Below are 22,176 nucleotides of genomic sequence, written 5' to 3'. Positions count from 1 at the left end.
TTACTACTTAGCTCTTTGAATTCAATAATTTTCACTCTGGTAATTAAAGTATTGTTTTTGTCGTGTCCGATAAAATTAATCTATTTAGAGTTCAACCGATAAATAATAAAATATTATTTTAATAAAAAATTGAATTTAAATTATTTTAAAATAATTTACTTTTAACGAACAACAACTTAATATTCGAGTGAAAATCAACCAACAATGTAAATTTTGGTAATTATATAAAGAATGTCATCATTATATTACACTGTCTTTTTTTTTAAGTAACTTTTAGACCATTATATTATTATCTTGGAATTAGTAAGTAGAAATATCAAAGAGTTTTATTTTAAGTTTTATTAGTGATGTAGTCAATCAAATGAGTGTTTAAATTTATCATGCTCTTAATTGTGGTTTATAAAAGTTAAATCTTAATATTTTTGAAACAAAAAATGAAATCCTAATTAGCCACAGTAATATTTCAATTACAAGTCAAGTGGTGATATTAATAAATTAGAGGTAATTAAATGAAATAATCATTCATAGGGATACAATATATCCATCCATGATTACATATATGTTTGTAATAGCATATGCGTCTATGTGTCCCCTCTTTCTCTGATGCTATGTTTTGCCGCGTGTTCTCTACTTCAACCATATACTCAATTTTAATACGATTAATTCCAGACTTCATTGATGCATATAAATATCTCTGCAAATCACCATTTCATTAATCAATCTAAACTATATAATACATACATATATTTACTTTCATACCATAATCATCATTTCAAACTCAAGCACAGGTGATCTTTTAGTATAGTTTTAATTTCTTAGATCATTTTATATATATATATACATATATATGTCTCTGGAGCCTAATTTCAAGCTCATAGCTAAAGAACTTTATATTTCTCATCAAATCTATAAATCATATACATGAATTTCCATATGTACGTTATCTATATTCTATATACATTGGGTCAAAATTGTTCTATATACATGTAAATGTACGTGTGTATCATAGAAATTAGGGCAACAAGACATATTTAGATATAATGAATATAAAATTGAAATTGAATCTAGATACTAATAGTTATTTAGTATATATTCTCCTTTTACATATCACTATATAATGTAGAATTTAGGTTTTTTTCCAATATATATCATTTACATGTATTACTGTGAAAATTAATATTTCCAAAATACACTCTATCTGCGTGGCGCGTACTTTAGTTCTCGTTAGACTATTGATCTTGAATTTTGACTATTACTATTTCAAAATTAATTTCTTAATTAGTTAATTATTTAATTAAACTAATCATTGATTAATTTAATTAAGTGAAATTAACTTCCTATTTATGCTAATTTTCTTTATCATGATTTCCACATTCAGCAGCCACTTATAAATATCTCTCAAAATGGATCATGAACCTCCCTTTCTCAACACTTACAAGACCCTTCTGGAAAAAAGTTCAGAAAATGATGATGATTTGTACTCAATGGTAGAAAAAAGTGAGGAACTACCTTTGATTGATCTTGAGAAGTTATTAAACCCTCATGAGAGAGATGAATGCATGAAAGAAATAAGTGAAGCTGCAAGTGAATGGGGTTTCTTTCAAGTTATTAATCATGGAATTTCAAAGGAGGTTCTAGAGAACATGATATCTGAACAAAAAAAATTGTTCTATCAACCTTTTGTGAATAAATCCGATGCAAAAAATTTCTTTAATTTGTCTCCAAAAGCATATAGATGGGGGAATCCATGTGCAACTAATCTTAGACAAATTTCTTGGTCAGAAGCATTTCATTTTTCTCTGACAGATTTTTCAAGTATGGATCAACACATAACTTTGAGGTTAGGCTTTCTTCAATTTTATTTTATTTTATTTTTAATATAAGATTTTTGTTGTACTTGTACTATATATTATATATAAAATAAATGTTTTTCAGATACAAAAATTTATATCAAAGCTGTATTCTTAATATATTTTATATAACTTCTAATTTTATATTAATTATTTTTCTGTTATTTAAATTTAATGTATTTTATATAGTGTTATTATATATAGGGTGTCATAATTTTATGTCTAAATTTCAATACTGATAATATAATATGATTGGAAATATTTTGGAGGAAAGGACACTACTGAATTTTTTCTTTTCAAAAAACAGAAAATATTGCAACAATTTTTTTAAAAAAAGATGCATGAATTTAGAGCCAAACCATATGCTTCAAATCATGTTCTTGCCAAAATTAGGCATGGCCCCTACATATGTTAAAAGACAATAATGGAATAATCTTACCTTTTTTTTACATCCCCCAATCATTTCTTTTTCTTATACATACGTCAAAAACAACTTTATTTTCTTCCAGAAAAGGTACTTACATAGAAAGAGAATTATACCAATCTAATTACTAGCTATAGCAACCACAAATTATGTAACTCTAGTTTTTTCAACCTAAATTAACTTAAGGGTAAGTACGGAATTTTTCTCTATTTTAGTCATTAAATTTTGTAACAGAAAAATTAGAATTTTTTTTATTTTTTCCGGTGTTATTTTTACTATTAGTGACAATTTTTTTATTTACTGCGATTTGGTTTTGCAATGACAAAAGAAAATTTGAATGAAAAATTAATGTTGGATAAAAGTAAGTTAAATGTAAAATAATTTATTTATATATATTTATGTAAAAATGATTTGAATAATAAATTTAAAATTAATTACAGTCAAAAGCTTTGAATTCTTGCTTATGATCAATTTTGTTGGAAAAATTAATTCTTCTTGAATATCAAAATAAATGTTACACCTAGAATCATTTTTTACTCATCTAAAAAGTAAAATTAGATGTACACTAAAATAGGATAAGAAACTAACAAGGTAATAAACTTTAATATCAACAGTATAAATAGAACCATTTAAATTTTAAATTGAACTAAAAATATTAATCCACATTCCGTGTTATAATTCATGAATAACACAAACAATACTTATAGAACAATGCTAAACTTTCATCTATAATTATGTTTTCTCAAAAAGTCTACAATTTTGTTTGAATTGGCTAATTCAAAAATATATTTTATATATTTAATTAAATTGATCAATCTAAATATATATTTAAAAACATAAAAGTCCAATAAAAAAAATAAAAAAAATCATCCAAAATAAGATATGGTTCGATTTTCGATAAACTCTAATATTATTTTAAAATTTTAGATTAACTTTACTTCATAAATCAATTTGTAAGATAAGAATAACTTAATCTTTTACAATTTCTATTTAGACAATATTTGTATAATCAATGTGAAATTTTTTATTTATATTATTTACTATTTGACTACTTTTAGTCATTCGATTGACACCTTATCATCACTATATCAAATATGACTCGACCATTACTATGGTGGATGGATGACTTTCCCACTTGACTTGTGATACACCCATTTCCTTAGGTGAAGTGAAACTCTTGTTTGACAATTATGTTATAAACATTTAAAAAAATGTTAATATATTTCAAGATACTTTTAGAGAAAAAAGAAAATGCACTTTTTTAAAAATAGTTACAAAATTTAATTACATGACAAAATAACATTATAAAACTATTTTACATCGTAATTGTTTTTCACGTGTGATTTTACTATGCCTTATAGAATTACATTTTGTAAGTATAGATCAAGCCTTGAAGCTTTTGCAACAAGAATGGACACTCTTGGTGAAAATTTGGCAAATATTTTGGCCCTCAAATTGAATATGAAATCCAACCATTTCCAAGAAAATTACTTGCCAAAAAGTTCTTTCATTCGGCTCAATAGATATCCTCAATGCCCTATACCTTCAAAGGTGTATGGACTATTGCCCCATAGTGATACTAGTTTCCTTACCATCCTCTATCAAGACATTGTTGGTGGCTTGCAATTGAAGAAAGATGAAAAATGGGTTGGTGTCAAGCCTAATCCACAAGCTCTAGTTGTTAATATTGGTGATTTATTTCAGGTGAAACTTCGTCATATTTTCATTCCTCCGTATCTTCTAAAGTAATTTGCAAAAAATTATTTGATTGTCATAATTTTTGTATGTGTCATTTAGAGCATGCTTTTACTGATAAAGAATAATAGGAGTTATAAAACTTAATATAATTTAAAGAAAAATCAATTATTTAATAAAGGATAAAATTGTAAACATATAGTTTGAACAAAGGATAAAATTTGTTGAAAAAAGTTACACTAAATTTTGATATACTTTTTGTTATTTAATTAAATACAAAATAATAAAATTAATTTAAATTAATAATAAAATTGAAAGAAAAAAAACATACCAAAATTTGGTATTACATCTCCCATTATATATATATATATATATAGCTAAATAAATTTTTTGTTTGGTTGCATAAATTTTCTATTTTTAAAAATGACTATAATTATTCAGAAGGCAAGTCTTATAATAATGTCCAATATGCATGTATGCTCCCATTTTTTTTCAGCTTGCAATACCATCTATATTATAATCATAATAGTCCAATATAGAAACACATAGAAAAGCAACATGAGTTTGTTGTGGGAGGGGGGCTCCCCCTTCATTATTGTCTAACTCTGTATTTCTGAATATTATAATATCTTGCATTTATCATTCGAGAGATGTCTTGTATATACCAACATTAATTTTAAATAAATATCTACCTGATTAACAATAGTTTTATACATGAGCATTGTTGTACGACTAATATCTTTTTATCGTGGATTCTTATGTTACAAACTCTTTTTAAATTGAAAGTTAGCAATATGTTTGGAAAAATGTTATTTGATCATATTATTTGACATCCCATATATTAGTCACCGTATTTATATTTATATGAAACAATATTATTTAATTTTTTTTTTTTAAAAATTTCAAAACTATATCTTTTTATTATAAATGATTAATTATTTATTTAATATGTATCTCGTTAACTACTAAAATATTATATATTAATCACTTTAGAATAATGTGATTTAATGGTTAAAAGTATACTTTAAAGTAGTTAATATCATATATTTTAATGATTAGTAAAATATATATTTAATAAATGGTTAATAACATATATTTTAATAATTAATGAAGTATTCAAAATGATTAACGAAATATATTAATATTTTTTCTACAAAAATGTTTATATTTAAAAATAATAATAATATAATGTATTCATACAGTATCTTGTCCACCTATATGTTCAAATATCACAAGTTTGGTATGTGTGACCTTGCAGGCATTGAGCAATAACGTTTACAAAAGCATAAAACACAGAGTGGTTGCTGCTGAACATGTAGAGAGGTTTTCTACAGCATTTTTCTATTCCCCCTTCGAAGATGCAATTATACAAAGTGAAAACAAGCCAACCATATACAAAAAATTCACTTTGAGAGAATATAGAAAGCAGAATGAGAAAGATGTCAAGCAAACGGGGGATAAAGTGGGCCTCTCTAGATTTATTATCATTTAGAAATTTACCGTTGGTAAAATTCACTCTCATATTTAATAGTTTTTATAAAATCATGCTGAATGTGGTTCAAGAGTAATAGAATAAGTGTTGATAGCAGCAATTATAGAATTTTTGTTTCCAGATAAATGACAAAGTTAAGTCATCAATTGTAGTAATATTTTATGAAATGGTAAACAATTTAAGTAAGGTTTAAGTTGTAATTATTTTTTAACTGTTTATATATAAGTTGTTTTAGTAATAAAAAATGAAATAATTTGCTTTCATATTATATATAATTGTAAATATATTTCGTACTGTATTAATTAGAGGAATACTACTTAAAGAAACTTACTGAAATAAATCGAAAACATTTTATTGATGTTATAAGGTATTTTAAAAATTTACACAAGTAGTGTTTAAATCATAAGAGTGCAAATCCAAATAAGTTGTAAATCAAGAAAACAACTATGGACAATATAGAAAAAGTTGGATTTCGTATTCCTCAATTGGACGACGTATACTCTTAAATTATTAAAAATTTAAAAATATCCTTTTAATTTTTATTTAGTAAATAGTATAAAAAAAATTACTCTAAAAACTGATCCCATAGACTAAATATTCGGTAAGCAAAAAGTTCGCCTAAAAATTCGATAAATAAGATGTTTTGCCTAAAAATTCTGTAAGTAAAATTTTTCGCCTAAAAATCCGGTACACGATATATAACTACCGAAAATTTTATTTTTAGAACTTTCGGTTATACAATTTGTTTACCGAAATTTTAAAATTTTTGGAATATACAGGAGTTACTTTTACTCAACCATAGATTTCAAAAATCCAGTATATGTATTTTATTTTATTTTATTTTATTTATTGAATTTTTTAATTTTGTTTTTTTTTTTGAAATAGGGATGGAAGAAACACAACTATTATGTATAGATTTAACTGAAACATTCACAACTGATCAAATTTTTGAGTCACGAGAAGCTGTCATAAGAGAGATTGACCAACAAAATCTGAGTAACTCTTATCATTACTCGCTCTAGTCCTCACTGGCAAAAAAATAAAATGAAAAAAAATATATATATAAAAAAACATTGTTCCAGAAAATTCAATGAGAAATGAAATTTTCGGTAGTTACGAGTCAACCAGAAATTTCAAAAAATGAAATTTCCAAGAGTTTCACCCGAAAATTTTAAATTTCCGGTATTAAAAACAAACTACCGAAAATTTCAAATTTCCGGATGAAACTTCCCAAAATTTCAAATTTCTAGATGAAACTCTCGGAAATTTCAAAAATAAAATTTTCAGTATTAAAAATGATTACCGGAAATTTAATTTCTTCTAAAACTTTCGGTGAAGAAATACAAATTGTGAAGGTATAATGAGACTTTTTAATTTTTACAGTTTACTTAAAGACCATTTTAGATATTTCAAACTTAAATTTTTTAAATGAGTAGTATAGGGTTAATTGTGGAGTATGAAATCCAACTTTCAAAGGTAAATTCTTGTTCGCTGCTTTAAAATTGTAATAAGATTTTGATATCTTAATGAAAATGATGAGATGGTCTGGATTTTTCTTGTCTATACAAAAATTAAAATATGTGAATCAAGGATTCACACTTTAAGACTTATCTGAAAAATTGTTTTGGGTTAATTTCTCCAAAAGTAGTATAATGAAATGTATAAAGAACAAATTATTTTTTACCGAACACACCCCCACCCAAGGGTGGATCCATGTGAATGTTTATCTAGGGCCCTTAGTCCCTTTTATTTTATTTTATTTTTTTCAGAAAATGAATATTCCTACTGGGTAGAAATACTTTGAATAGGCCAACTTCTGAGATAATATTTTTGGTGATAAAAATTATGATTAGTTATAGAGGTGGTGTCTGCGGGTTGGGGTGGAAATAGATAAGTTTATAGTCACGGACCTTCGGCCTTGTCCAGATAGGCCCAGACAAAGAGGTTTTTCAAATTGAAAAAACCAAGATATTTTTTAGAAGCCCATTAACAAAAAAAAAAATGTTAGATTATAAACCACTCAAAAAGTATTTTAACTTATAAGAGTGATTGATTTAAATAAATATAAATTATATTTTTTTATTATAACTATCGTTGTTATCATTATTATATTAAATTTTGTATTTCGTCATATATCATAAATTTCGTAATTGTTTTAAATTAAGCATAGATCTCATTTCAATGAATCTCAATCAATAGGATCAAACAATCACAATCCAATTTGTAGTTACAATGACTCTGATATTGACTATATGAGCGAGAGTTCCATAAGATAATATATGCAAATTCTACAAAAGTTTAATTGAGTCGTTTCTATAAGTAGAAAGAAGGGGCAACAACAAATATGCACAATTTCTAACTTATTTTACCTCCTATCTTTTACTTAAATACTTACTTGAGAAGAGAAAGAGAACCATGGCCAATCACTATTTTGTTGCAATTTTCTGCCGCTATCTTAGGTCTAGATCGTATTCATAACCTCTATGTAATTTAAACTTATAGAGCTATATCAATTTTTTTCTATATTTAAAGGTATTATTATAAAATAAAATTAAGAAAAAATATCATTTAAAGTTAGATTCCCTTAAATGTAATATAAGGTTTTGTAAAAAATAATAAAATTGGATTTTAAACAGAAATTTAAATTTTGTCCGACATTCAAAAAGGTCAAGTTATACATTTAAAACGGACATATAACAAGTTCTTTTTTTTGTTCTTTATTATAAGACCCTCCAACAGAGTCAATACATTGTGAGAAAAGTCATTTTAATAATAAATTTATCTAAAAAGTGTATTACTTTTACCTATTTACTCTTTTAATCATTGATATCATAAAATAGAAAAACAATTGCATTTTCTAAAGATAAATTATGTAAATACATTTTTGTAAGGAAATCATAATGCACATTGAATTTTGAAAATAATCGTATATTAAGAGATAAGAAAAAAGTAAAATAAAGTTATATAAATAGAAATAGATGGAGTAACATGTCAAACTCAAACCTAATATTTTTAAAGTACAAAATATTCATACTATTCATATCTGTGTGAGTCAAATTAAAAGATAAATCTATTATATCTTCTACCTAATTGATCATTTTCCCCTTCCCCTCGTCCCCATTAAAAAACACACCTATTAACTAAGAATAAAAGAAGAAAAAGATTGTATATGTATATATTTAGAAGAGATATAACATGTAATTTAACGGGTATCTATGAATAAAAAAAATATATTTTTACTATCCGCTGGTAAATAGATGTAAATGCGAATGTAATAATATTTGTAATCATGGTTATGTGTACACGATAGTAAATTAATAAAATTGATATATTATAATTTTTTTTATGTATCAATGTATTAATGTTTTTGTGTTAATAATTTTTGTGTGTTGATAAAATAAAATAAAAAATCTATATAATTGCAAAAAAAAAATAATGTTTTATTTAAAGTATAATATCCATAAATATCCATTAATATGAATATTTAAAAATATTTTAAGTTGACCAAAAATCACTATAATTAACAATAAAAATAACAAAACACACTATATAAAATAGACTTCAACCGCATACATTCAATTTACAAAATAATTTGTTACTATTGCCCCGCAGATGAACACTCTCTCTAGCCGTGGATACTTATGGCAACAAATTTTTATAATACTCCGACATATATTAGACTTTACAACAACGAACTCTGATCCAACAGAAGGAGGAAAATTACTAGCAAAAAATGAACATACCATTGAAGATGTAATACATCTATCAAGGCTCAATGTTGCAATCCCAATGCTTCTCACTTAGTCAGACTCTCATTCTAATGAGTATTCAACAATATTTTTAAAATTCAATCGATCATTGAATCGGTAAAGATATAGACTTGGTTGAGGTTCATGATGGTTGAAATAATATGATGAGAAAAATAAATGTATTAATCAAATGTTGTTGAAAAAACAATCATAAGCAAAAATAAGACCTACTATTCAACATGTTTTCTTTTTTTTTTTTATAATATAAGATATATTGATGCGTGAGGAAAATTGGTATAGAGATTGACCGACAAATTCATCTTTGACAATTCTCTTATGAATGATATGAAAATTCTCTCTTAGTTGATGATACTTTTGAGATCTCTTTTTCTAAACTAGTTATAAGTTTTCTTTAATTTATTGTTTTTTTTCTTTGGGTCCTTAAAGTCTTATATTGACCTAATAGAAAAAGTATACATAAGTATTGTTTTATAAAAGTGTGTTTTTTCTCTCATCTTTAACGTTTTCAAATAATCAAAAATATGTTTTAAATTAATCAATCTAAACATGTAAAATAACATCTGAATTAGACAATCTGAATAAAATTTGAGAATTTTTTAGAAGATTTAGAGGTGAGAAAAAGATTTTTTTTTTTATAAAATGTTATAAAATGGGCTTTGCATTGTTGACCCATATTAATAGCTTTCCAAAATCCAATTAAAGGGAAAAAAAATAAGTAAGGAATTGATATCTTTTGACCCAAAAAAAGAAACCTTGTGCAGAAAAAGTGACCGTTAGCTTTTGTACCCCCCATTTAAACTTGTACCCCCAATTTAATGTTTTTTGAGTGAAGAACCCAAAATAACTTTAAAAAAATCAGTAAAAGTCAAAATAAGAAAAAATCAAAACAGTTGTACCCCAACACTTGAAAAATCCGGAAAAGTGAGTTTTTCTGAAAAAAAGTTTTTACCGGAAATTTCAAGAGGCTTGAAATTTCCGGGAAGGTTCATCGGAAAATTGAAAAATCCGGTAGTTCAAAATCAATACTGGAAATTTAAAATTTTCGGATGCCTTCCCGGAAATTTCATTTTCTGAAATTTCCGGTATGTATTTTTAACTACTGGATTTTTCAAATTTCCGGTTTGTTTACCGGAAATTTCATTCCTTTTTGAAATTTCCGGTACATTGTGTAACTTTTTTTAATTTTTTTTATTGAATTTTGTTAGTGAGGAATTCAAAAAAAAAAATAAATAATAACTACCGAATTTTTGAAATTTCCGGATTAATTACCGGAAATTTCAAAAAATGAAATTTCCGGTGAACAAAAACTAATTACCGGATTTTTCAAAATTTTTGAAATTTTTGGTAGCTTCCGGAAATTTGAAATTTCCGGTATTGAAAATACAACTACCGAAAATTTAGTTGCAAAAAATTACTTACCGAAAATTTCAACGAGGGGGTCAGATTTTGGAGTAATCACGTGAATGAATTTATTAAGGATAAAATTGAGTTTTTAACAAATTATGAGGTACAAGTTTAAATGGGGGTACAAAAGCTAACAGTCAGAAAAAGTCTTAGTGCCTCCTACGTAGTGCAATTATGGGCTTTTATATTTTTTTAAGGCAAGTCTCTCGATTTTTAATTGTTGCAATTAAATTCATTTATCCCTTTTCATTTTATTTAAAACAATTGTAACCAATTTTTTTTAAAACAATATAATTCTCATAATCTATTAAGATTTTCACATATTAAAATTTAATAAATTTTATTAAACTAGTTGAGAATCAATTCAAATTTTTAAAGTGTGAAATTCTAGTGCATTGGAGATAATATTCTAACATCTTATAATTTGATCATTAATTCATACACATTCAACTCAAAAAAATAAAATAATTTTTGAGATTATTCGAAAGGTGGAGTAGTAATCACTTTTGAAAAGAAGTCACACTCATTTCATATAAATAGAACTCTTGTGAAGTATTAGAGCATCTCATCCGAAAACAAGCGTGTATGTGTGAAAATTGAAAACACTTGAGAGTCTTTTGTAGTGATGGTATTGTCATTTTTTTGTAACCCTTAGAGTGATACAGTTTGTAGAGTGATGAAGAATTTAAGATTAAATTACAAATCAATGTAATTTTATTTGAGATGATAAATAAAATTGTAGAGACGTGTCTTTGGACATAGTAGGTAGGTTGTACAAAATTCAAAAATTATTGTGTGATTTTTTTTTTTTAATTTGCAATGTACTCTCGTATATGATCTTAGATGTTTGTAGAAAATGTGAATAGCGTGCCACGAGTAAAAATATCTATGTGGACATGCTTAGAGTAATAGGATATTTTTGATTAAGTCACTTTTAAAAACCCTCATATATATTATATATTATGAACAATTAGATTTTTGTATAAAACAATGATAATTTCTTATCCACCTCCAATGTTTACTCATAATATATAAAAAATACTATTGAATTGACGGTTCAGGTAACATCATTACGATAACATCACCGAGTATTATTTTGAGGAAGAACCTCTTCCTAAAATAATTTTATATTTATCTAAACCCTCAATTTTAATTGAATATCAAAAGGCAAGATATATTAAAGTCATGAAGTCTCCATCTCAAATTTAAGGAATCAACCCTCCTCCAAAATTAATGTTTTTATTAAAAGATGAAAATGAAATGGCGATAGGAACTGGCGAACTGAAACACCATTAAGCGGCAGTTCCTCTTCCTACATTTATCAACTATGACTTTTCAATGTCATTTTCTACTATGGCTTTTCAATGTCACTTTCTACTACGGCTTGTCTTTTTTCTGATGCATGTATAGCAACAAAGAAAATGACTCCAAACAAGTCCATGGCCATTCATTGTGATGGGCCTAAGTTTAGTATTGTGCGTGTTTTATCGCTTCAATTTCAGATGACTAAAACTCTCAAAATATACATATAGATTCACCAATCAAAAAGACATTGACGGTAGGAAAATAAACTATCTAAATTTGATCGAGTGCTCCTTTATACTACCATTATTGCTTTTCAAATTTAATAAGGTATCATTTTTTTATCAAGTAAATTATAAAAAACTTTTTCCTCTCACCTCTTTATATCTTTAAAAGTCGTTAAATTTTTTTTTCTTATTAATTTTAACCTTTTTTGGATTAACCACTCCCAGCAAAATTTATCCATAGTTAACTCGGAAATATAAATATTAACTTGTAATTTTTTAGGATATTATATATTTTTTGATTGGTCAAGCTAAAAGTAAAATTAAATTATTATTATTTTTACATTTTAAAACTAATTTAGAGGTGTAAGAATTCTGAAAAGATTCAAATTAATTTTTAAATCACTAGGTTGATTAATTCGAATAAATCCCATTTAAATTAGTAAATCTAAAAATGGTTAAAATTAAAAGAAAATAAAAATGAATTTTGAGGAGCTTTTGAAAATATTCGTGGATTGAGAAGGAAAATCTCCTAGTTATAATTTATATCAGCTCATCTCCCTCTAAAGTTTTGGTTGTGTACAATCTACATACTACACTACATAGACCCACCACCATATGCTTAAAGTTAGAAAGATAAAAAATTAATTAATTAATTAATTAAATGAGAAAAAACTTGAATTGATATATAGGTACATTTTGTTTGAGGTTTTCTAGGGGCAACATATTGATAAGAAAGTATTAGACAATTTATTGGTCATCCACTTATGGAGTTTTTATATTTGATAGCGAAAGTTTAATTAATCCACTAATCTTCTAAAATATGATTCCATCTTTTTATCAATTCGATGGAAATATTTTGACAATTTAAAATTTTGTTCTATTTATACTTACATAATGGAATATTAAGTTTTAAAATAACTTTTTTTCTTATAATTCTATTATTGTTTTAAACTTTTAACAATTTTATTTTTCTCAATCAAATCAAATAATAATTTTTTACATATAAAATTTAATACCATATTTTGGTGTGTTTATTTTTTATTTCAATTTACCATTTATTAAAATTATTTTATTTACAATCTTATCATTATTCAATCAAATAATTTTTTTATATAATTTGTCCACCCCTGTGTATATTTGTACGAAAACGATGTAATTGACTTGGTGGAAGTTGTCGTGCAATGAATATACCTTATCAATAGATAATTACCTTATTAAGTTGTGGGATAATTACCCCTTTTATTGAGTATATATTTAGAAATATTTCATTTGACATCAATTATAAACAAAAAATATATATGTATTTATTGACTTTAAATATAAGCAAAAGTCAACTAATATACCCAAATTTATGTCATTGTTCCAAATTATCCTTGCGTGAATTCTTTTGTTTTTTGTTTTATTTAAAAAGAGATGATAAATATAATCATAATTAATATAAGCACAACACACTTTCAATTCATTATATGCATTTATTATTATTTTTTCAAACATATGACTTATTAATACTATATATTTATCTTAAAATATGAAAAAGACTAGTTAGACACATTAATTCAAATACAAAATGTATAGGTTAAAGTGCATTTTTGTTCTCTTTATTTTATCTTTTTAATCTCTATATACTTCTGAAACTAGTTTTTTTTGTCACTATTAACAAATTCTTCGATTTTTTTTGTCCCCTATAAATTTTTATTACATGGCACTCTCAACAATGAGATGACAATAGATGACATTTTTGAATTGGATAAAATAATTTATATAATACTATTGTTGTAATTAATTTTATTATTTAGTTTATTTATATAATAAAATATTAAAAGTAAAATAAAAGCTTAATTGTAGTTTTGGTCATCCTATTTTAGCTGAATCACAAAAATAATCCCTCAATTTTATTTATCTCCAGTTTTGGTCTCCTAAACATAATTTTGGTCCAACACTTGATGAAATATCATTTTTTTTGCGCTTATTTAAGCCATATCATGTCTTAAGATCTTGTGGTACAATAATTGTATCTGAAATATATGATCATAAATGGTGTGATGTGCCTTTAAAAAAAAATAAAAACTCAACAAGTTTTAGACTAAAATTCTGGTTGGAGGACCAAAATTGAGGAGAAATAAAATTGGAGAACTATTTTCGTGATTTAGCTAAAATAGGAGACCAAAACTGTAATTAAGCTTAAAATAAATAAATTTTTAAATATTTTATATAAATATTTTAAATTATTTTGGGATAACGAAAATAAATTTTAGACATTTTAAATTCTAATTTTAATTTTAAATATTTTAATTTATAAGTAAAATAAAATAAAATATTTATTTTATTTTAATATATAAATAAAAGAAATATTTTAAATTATTAAAAAAGTAAAATAATATAAATATTTTTTAAAAAAAATATTTTTTATTTCAAATATTTTAATATATAAATGAAACAAAATAATTTTATTTTTAATATTTTAATATAAAATTAATATCAACAAAAACTACATCAAAAATATTTTATCTAACTCACAAATATTTTCTAAATGTCACATTATCAAAAATAGTGGAGGATCCAAAAAATCTCAAGAATTAGTTAATAAGAAGACGAAAACTCCGATTTTAAAAATGAATGAATTAAAATGTTATTTTAAACAAAATAAGAGGATGGAAAGTGCATTTAAACAAAAATTATTTTAAAAACATCTACACAATAAATTTGCTAACTACTACTCCCTTCATTCTTTTTTAGTTATTAAATTTGCAACAAAATTTTGTTCCTCTTTAAGTCTTGTTTTTGAAGTTCAATACAACAATAATTATTAATTTATCAATAACACGATTAGTTATTTATTATAAAGAGAACAATTTAAGAGATGAGATATTGAATAATTAAAGATATTATAAAAAAAATAATAACATAAAAAATAACAAACTTTATTAGTTATCTTGACGCATGTAAAAAAAAATCAAAAAATAATTATTAAAAATGAACGGAAGGAATATTCTAATAAAAAATAACAAACTTTATCGATTTTTCTTAATATACGTACATAAAGCAATAAATACTTATAAGAATGCAAGGAAATATTAAAACAAAATTTTCCCCAAATTCTTTGTATTTTAGTAACAAAAATAAAAATTCCCAAATTCAATAATATCATATTGTACTTTGATTGGATTTGGAGTACTAACTCCACCTAAAGAAAAACTTTAGAGTACTAAATTCTTGAAGAAGGGCTATCAAAACACTTTTTTAAATATTAAAATGATAAATCTTATGGTCTAATGACAGTATATATATAGATTTTCCCTTAAATAATGATTTGTATTGTTTTTTTTGGAACAAATATATATTGATATTTTTAAATATTCTAAAAGATATATAATTTTGTTTCCAAATTAAAGTTTAATTAGTGGAGGGAGGAGTTTTGAATAAGGTTTTCAAATAACTTTTTTAACATACAAAATCAAATAAATCTGTATGATTTAATGAGAATAAGTTGCATTAAAGAAAAACATATTTTCCCCTAAAGTTTATTTTTTTACTCATTTTGCCCTTAAGTTGTTCCAAGGTGTGTTTGTTAATAAAAATGTTGATTTTTTTAAGGACATAATTACAAATGGGTTTAATTTTTATGTATTATGTAAAAAGTTTTACATTGTTATTACATATAATCACTCACGACGATCATTTTTAAAATAATTTTGACAAAAATCAAATATCATTATTGATTTAATAATTATAATTGATTGAAAATGTAAAAATATTTTACAATAATTTATTACAAATACAAATACATTCCACCATTAGGATATTTGGAACCTTAGTGAGTTAAGCAAGGTATCCGCACACAGTTCCATTCGACCATTTGGATTTATTAAGAAACTAATCCACAATTGGATAACTAAGCGATATATTGTCTTGGTCACCGGACTTCCAATGTGGACACTAAGAATATGTTTAGGAGTTGTGTTTTGGGGGAATTTGGTTGAAATGTCTTTAGAAAGCTACATCTATATATTTGTTATTTTAAAAAAAATTAAAAGAATATTATGATAAATGATGATAAAACATTTCAATTCTATTTAATTTATTTTAAAAATTATTTTATATATTTTTTAATTTAAAAAATAATTAGTTTTTTTTTCCTTTAAAACTCAACTACCAAACATACCTTAAGATTCAATTTGAATCCCTTTAATCCTCCTTCGATATATATACATGTGTTATTGTATTAAGATTATTGTGTTTGTGTTGGAACTCGAGTGCGAGTGATTAGTCTTACATACACTGATGACATATATATATATATATATATATATATATATATATATATATAAAGACGAATTAATCAATAAAGTAAAATTTAAAATATGGATTAATTAGTAGGAGGTTGAGAATTTTCCTGAAATTATATAAGAGATTCAAATCAATTCATTCTTAAAAAATATATATATATATATATATATATTGTCTTAAAGTTTTAGATAGAGATGTAGTGTCAAAATATCTTGTAGATCCTAGAGTATTTCGTTGTTGCTGATCTCGCACTCTCGAATTCCCCAACTAGTGATATCAGAGCCATGATTTGACTTGGTGGGGGAGCGAGAATGGAAAATCCTAGTGTGAATCAAATCTAGTGTTGTAGATGACTCACACTTAAGATATAAATTGTTAGAATTCAAGTGTAAATGGTTAGTTCCACATCGGTTAGGAATAGAGAAAATGTTAAAAATATAAAATATGTGGCTCTTATATCTAGTATCTTAAGATTTTTAGTTGAGAGTTAGTATCAAAATCTCTTAAGAATTTTAAAAATTTAGCTCATTGTTGATATCGCGCTCCCCCAAAAAACCTCTACAACTTGCATCGAAATCGTATTTTAGTTGTTTTCCATTTGTAGCATTTAGATGTGGTTGTGTAATATATATATATATAGTGTGCGCGCGCTTATCTTCCAAAAGAATAATCCGTAGTATTTTTACAAACCACTGTTGGTCTCTCAAATGGATTATGATCCACCTTTTTTAGAGACCTACAACACCCTTTTACAAGGTGCCAACAATATTAGTGACATAAATGATCACAAATCCTCTATGGTACAAAAGTGTGATGAGATACCTCTAATTGATCTAAAACGTTTAAAACTTAGTCACCTTGAGAGAGAAGAATGCATGAAAGAAATAAGTGAAGCAGCTAGAAAATGGGGATTTTTCCAAGTTGTGAATCATGGAGTTTCACAAGAGGTTCTAGAGAGGATGCACTTTCAACAAAAGGAAGTGTTCCGAACATCTTTTGTAATTAAATCACAAGAGAATTTTTTGAACTTGCCTTCAAGAAGTTATAGGTGGGGGAATTCATTTGCCACTAATCCAAAGCAATTCATGTGGTCAGAAGCTTTGCACATGTTTGTTCCTGATCTTGCAAAGATGATCCATCACCACAAAAGTTTAAGGTAGACATCACTATGCTTGTGATTTTTATGGTTTAAAATTAACATAAACATTAAAAGATGGACTTGTATTAGTTTGAGTATAATAGGATTAATTTTTGGTTTGTACAAAAAAAAAAGTTATATTTAGAGTTTCAAATCTTTTTTCTTCATCAATTATTCGTGTTCAAAGTGAAAACAAATAGGGTTTGTTTGCAAATTGTATTTTAGAGGAAAATATTTTGGAGAGTTAAGTCTATATTTTAATATATATTTAATTTTAAAAAAAAAAATTAAAAGAACAACACGATAAATGAATATATAATATCATATATTGTTGTTTTAATTTTTTTTTAAAATATTAAATATAAATTTAATCCTCCAAAACTCTCTCCTATAAAATTCTCCAAAAATCAGAGTCTCATTTGTTTTGGTACTTATTCATCTTCTATCTTCGCATCTTAAAAAATAAATCATGTATAATTAATGAATTCTAGTTAAAACAAATCATTTACGATAACTTAAATTCAAATACTACCTCTGACGAAGTCTAGGGTCTCATCCCTTGAAAACTAAAAGATTAAGATAAAAAAAAAAAAATATATGAGAGTGAAATAAGAGAAAAATGTTTTGATCCTTTGCCACAGCACAACAAGGATTTAAATCCTTGTAAGAGAATTGATAGAGAGCGATTAGAAAATGGAAAAGGGAGGACAAAACATTGACAACCAGAGAGGCATGCATGAAAAGGGTTGTACATAGAGATTTCTCCATTGACTTGCCAAATAACTTCAATATTAAGTACAAATTATCCATCACCATTTTGCAATAACTAATTTTAGTTGAAAAAATTGTTTGGCACATAAAAGTTAATTCTTCCTTTACCAAATTTTTTGTACACAAAAGTTAGAGTTTAAACTTTTGTAAAGTACTAGAGTTCATTATCACTCATACTAATCTTATTCAATATACTAAAACTTTTGGTCACCTTTGTTTCCTTAAATACATGCAACATTATATATATAATAATTTCTAATAATATATATTAGAAATTACTCCTTAGTTTTTGAGTATTTGATCTCTCTCTTAGTTTTTTAATAATTACTAATAAAAATAATGATTTGGTTTTGTAATTTTAGATCAACAATTGAAGACTTTGTAACAGTAGTTACTCCTTTGGCAGAGAAGTTGGTGGAAATTCTAGCACAAGAGTTGAACATAAAATTCAATTATTTCCAAAAGAATTGTTCATCAAACACTTGTTATCTTCGCCTCAATAGATATCCACTATGTCCATTCCCTTCAAAGGTGATTGGCTTTTTACCTCATGCTGATTCTAGTTTCCTTACTATAGTACATCAAGATCATATTGGTGGGTTGCAATTGATGAAACATGGAAATTGGATTCCTGTCAAACCTAATTCTCAAGCTCTCATTGTTAATATTGGTGATTTGTTCCAGGTATATTAATTAATCATCTTACTATACTCTCAATTTTCTTATATTCATTAATTAATTATCATATTGGAGAATATGATTTTAAACTTTGGTTGTGGTTATATGCTACAATATTAATTAGTTAGGGTAATTAGTTAGTGTCACTAACTAGTATAACAAACTAATGTATTTAATAGGCATTGAAGAAAAATGTTTGTAATTAAAACGAAAAATAGATATTAAAGAAAAATGCAAATGATATACTTGTAATTAAGTCAATTATGATCATGTAGTCTTTAGCTTCTTTAAGTTAATTTTGATACACTAATAGAAAATTTCGAATGAGATGCCAACATAATTAAGATGTCTTGATTTATTATGATGTAATTTTGTACTATCTTTATTTATAAAAAAAAGTAGTTGAAATTTTTGTAAGTGTAATAATAAAATTAATATTGACTATTGCTATATACTAGTATTACATTGATCATATAAAAGTCTTGTTATTTTACATTACAGTATATATGTTTTTAATGATAAATATTAGTATAATAAATTTTATTTTTATATTATTATGAAAAAATTGCACAAGTACTACTATCTTATTTATTTCTACATAGTGATTGATTCAGTTTGTACACAAAATATACATCATGAGTGTATATGATAGGCCCAAAAATGAAACAATTACAAGTCTTGAAAAGGAATGTATTTTGATAATTTTTTCAAAAAATTGGACAATTTAAAAAAGAGTGATTTTATTTATTAAAATATAATATTTGACATAAAATAAAATATAATCTCATTGTATTTTATACTTTTATATAATATTGTATTTATATTGCATTTTATATTATATTTTGTATTCTAATATAATTACTCTTAAAAAAAATCTATAAATACGAGTTATATTGAAAAATAGTATACATTCCTATACCATCATATATCACATCAAGATTTTAATAATATGCACGGATCATCATGAGCACATGTTCCCTTACACAACTTTTATTGCTTCTTCATCAATTTTTTTTTTTTGGACAAATTATTGCTTCTAGAATAATTTTTGTAATATTTTTTGTTTTATAAAAATAAATTATCAACTAGTTGTCAGCATGTAGCCAAATGTGTTCGTCCGTCAACGTGTAGTTATATAAAATTCAGTTTTTGACGAATTCACTTTTGAAGTTGTAGCAATCTATCAATACCATACTTTCAGAAAGAAACGATATTTTTATAATTTAATAATAATAAAATTATAACCGTTATATTTTTTTTATTAGTTTATTAATAATAATAATAATAAATTTATAACAGTTACTGAGTGAACTTATTTTGAGTTCACCGTTAAAAATATTCTTATTTACCCACACAGTTTCTGACATAATGTATAATTGAATCCAAGAAGAAAATAGTTTTAAAATTTGAAAAACATATAAATATACAGTGTCATTATCGGTCTGAAAAACATTTCACATTTTTTTGTATTGCCTAAAGCATCCACTAGTCGAGGAGATTTATTAAAAATAATGAAACTCTCAATAAATATTTTGTATGCATATATATGTCTAAGATCAAATCTATGACCATACGTTCCAATTGATTTTAAGTTCAACAATGATATATATACTAACTCAATATTTTATTTTATTTTATTTTATTTTTATTTCTTTTTATCACATCATTAATATATTACATTTTTCTCTTTTATCTCTTTCTCTCTCAAAATATATACACCTCATAGAGCATCTACTAAGTTTTTTATTTTATTTTATACTAAGAGTAATGTTCATCTCCAAGATGCTATCTTGTAAGTTACTATTTTTTATTTATTTTTTAAAATTAATGTAATAGGTCACATTTTTTAGATGTGATTATCTTAGGAAAAAAGAATCATAGAAAACGACTCATACTATAATTTTTATTTTTCTACCTTGTAAACATTGTTGCATAGTAGGATGTGACTTCCAATCCTCTATTTTTAATGTTATTTTATTTAAAAAATAAAAATAAAAAATAAAAATAATGAAAACATTAATAATACTACTTAAATAATTGATTAAAATTAATAACAAAATACATAAAAATAACATATATCGAGTAGATGCATCAATAATATTTAAACAATATTTTTTTATTATTATCAAATACAAAACATATATAATTCACGTGTTTTAGTACTTTATCTCTAACATTCATTTTATTTTTAACATGCGTGTTACTTGAGTGACAAATTTTTAGATAATTAATAAAATGGGTAGCATTTTATGCAGGCACTAAGCAATGGGGTGTACAAGAGTGTTGAACATCGAGTGATTGCTGCTGAGAAAGTGGAAAGATTTTCTATGGCATATTTCTATAGCCCTTCCATTGATGCTGTGATAGAGAGCTATGCCACGCCGCCATTATACAAGAAATTTACTTTTGGAGAGTATAAAGACCAAATAATGAAAGATGTTAAGGAAGGTGGTGATAAAGTGGGCCTATCTAGGTTTCTCTTGTAGAGTATTAAGACCAAAAAAAGTTGGCATCCTCCACTCATATTTTGACAAGTTTTTCTTATATTATGGGTTTTTTTCTTCTTGTTCAATTATGATATGTATGTTTAAAGTACGTTCTAGTTTTGATTTGGTAGGTTACCTTAAAGTTATTGAGTGGTGGAGTGTGTTTGATCTGAAGTTGTGTAAATTATTTGAAACGATTATATTGTTATCAAGGTCACCGTTCATAATTTAAGTGTTTGTGTATCATATAAAATAATTCAAAAGAAAAAATGAATAAATTGTATTAAGTAGTTGTCTTCATATGAGACACTTAATTAATTGTGCGTTTAGGTTGTTGGCTAACTGAAAAAATATGACATAAAATATAACAATTTTTGTAGTTAAAATGACTTATTGAATAATGAAAGGAATAATTAATCAATCGAACCAACCTAAATCACGATAAATTAACCTATAAAAATTTGATAGTCACAAAATTTTGAAATAATCCATCTTTAATTTTGAATTTTTAGTTTCTTTTGTATTCTAATTATTATTTAAAAATATTATTTAGTTGAATAAATATTTTATATAAATTTATTTTAATTTAATATTTAATTTGTCTAAATTTCTTAACAATATTAATAAAATGATAATATAATTATTGATGCGT

At 24.9% G+C, this 22,176-nt stretch overlaps 2 protein-coding genes across 3 annotated transcripts; both read left to right on the top strand.

Moving 5' to 3' along the window:
* Positions 1-589: 589 nt before the first annotated feature.
* Positions 590-5,701, top strand: LOC101510845 (gibberellin 2-beta-dioxygenase 8-like). 2 transcript variants are annotated; one of them, XM_012717364.3, is made up of 4 exons: positions 590-788; positions 1,382-1,840; positions 3,657-3,978; positions 5,228-5,701. In XM_012717364.3, the coding sequence occupies exons 2-4, from the start codon at positions 1,404-1,406 to the stop codon at positions 5,459-5,461; spliced, it is 993 nt and encodes a 330-aa protein (XP_012572818.1). In that variant the 5' UTR covers positions 590-788; positions 1,382-1,403; the 3' UTR covers positions 5,462-5,701. The 2 variants fall into 2 exon arrangements, with proteins under 2 accessions (XP_012572818.1, XP_004487602.1); XM_004487545.4 differs by having other exon boundaries at positions 1,379-1,840.
* An 11,402-nt stretch (positions 5,702-17,103) lies between these two features.
* On the top strand, positions 17,104-21,756 carry LOC101511169 (gibberellin 2-beta-dioxygenase 8-like). The gene is made up of 3 exons (XM_004487546.4): positions 17,104-17,607; positions 18,723-19,044; positions 21,294-21,756. The coding sequence occupies exons 1-3, from the start codon at positions 17,159-17,161 to the stop codon at positions 21,522-21,524; spliced, it is 1,002 nt and encodes a 333-aa protein (XP_004487603.1). The 5' UTR covers positions 17,104-17,158; the 3' UTR covers positions 21,525-21,756.
* Positions 21,757-22,176: the final 420 nt, after the last annotated feature.

Source organism: Cicer arietinum, chromosome 1 (genome assembly GCF_000331145.2).
Source record: "Cicer arietinum cultivar CDC Frontier isolate Library 1 chromosome 1, Cicar.CDCFrontier_v2.0, whole genome shotgun sequence".
Taxonomy (NCBI): Eukaryota; Viridiplantae; Streptophyta; class Magnoliopsida; order Fabales; family Fabaceae; genus Cicer; species Cicer arietinum.
This window is presented reverse-complemented; position numbering and strand designations above follow the sequence as displayed.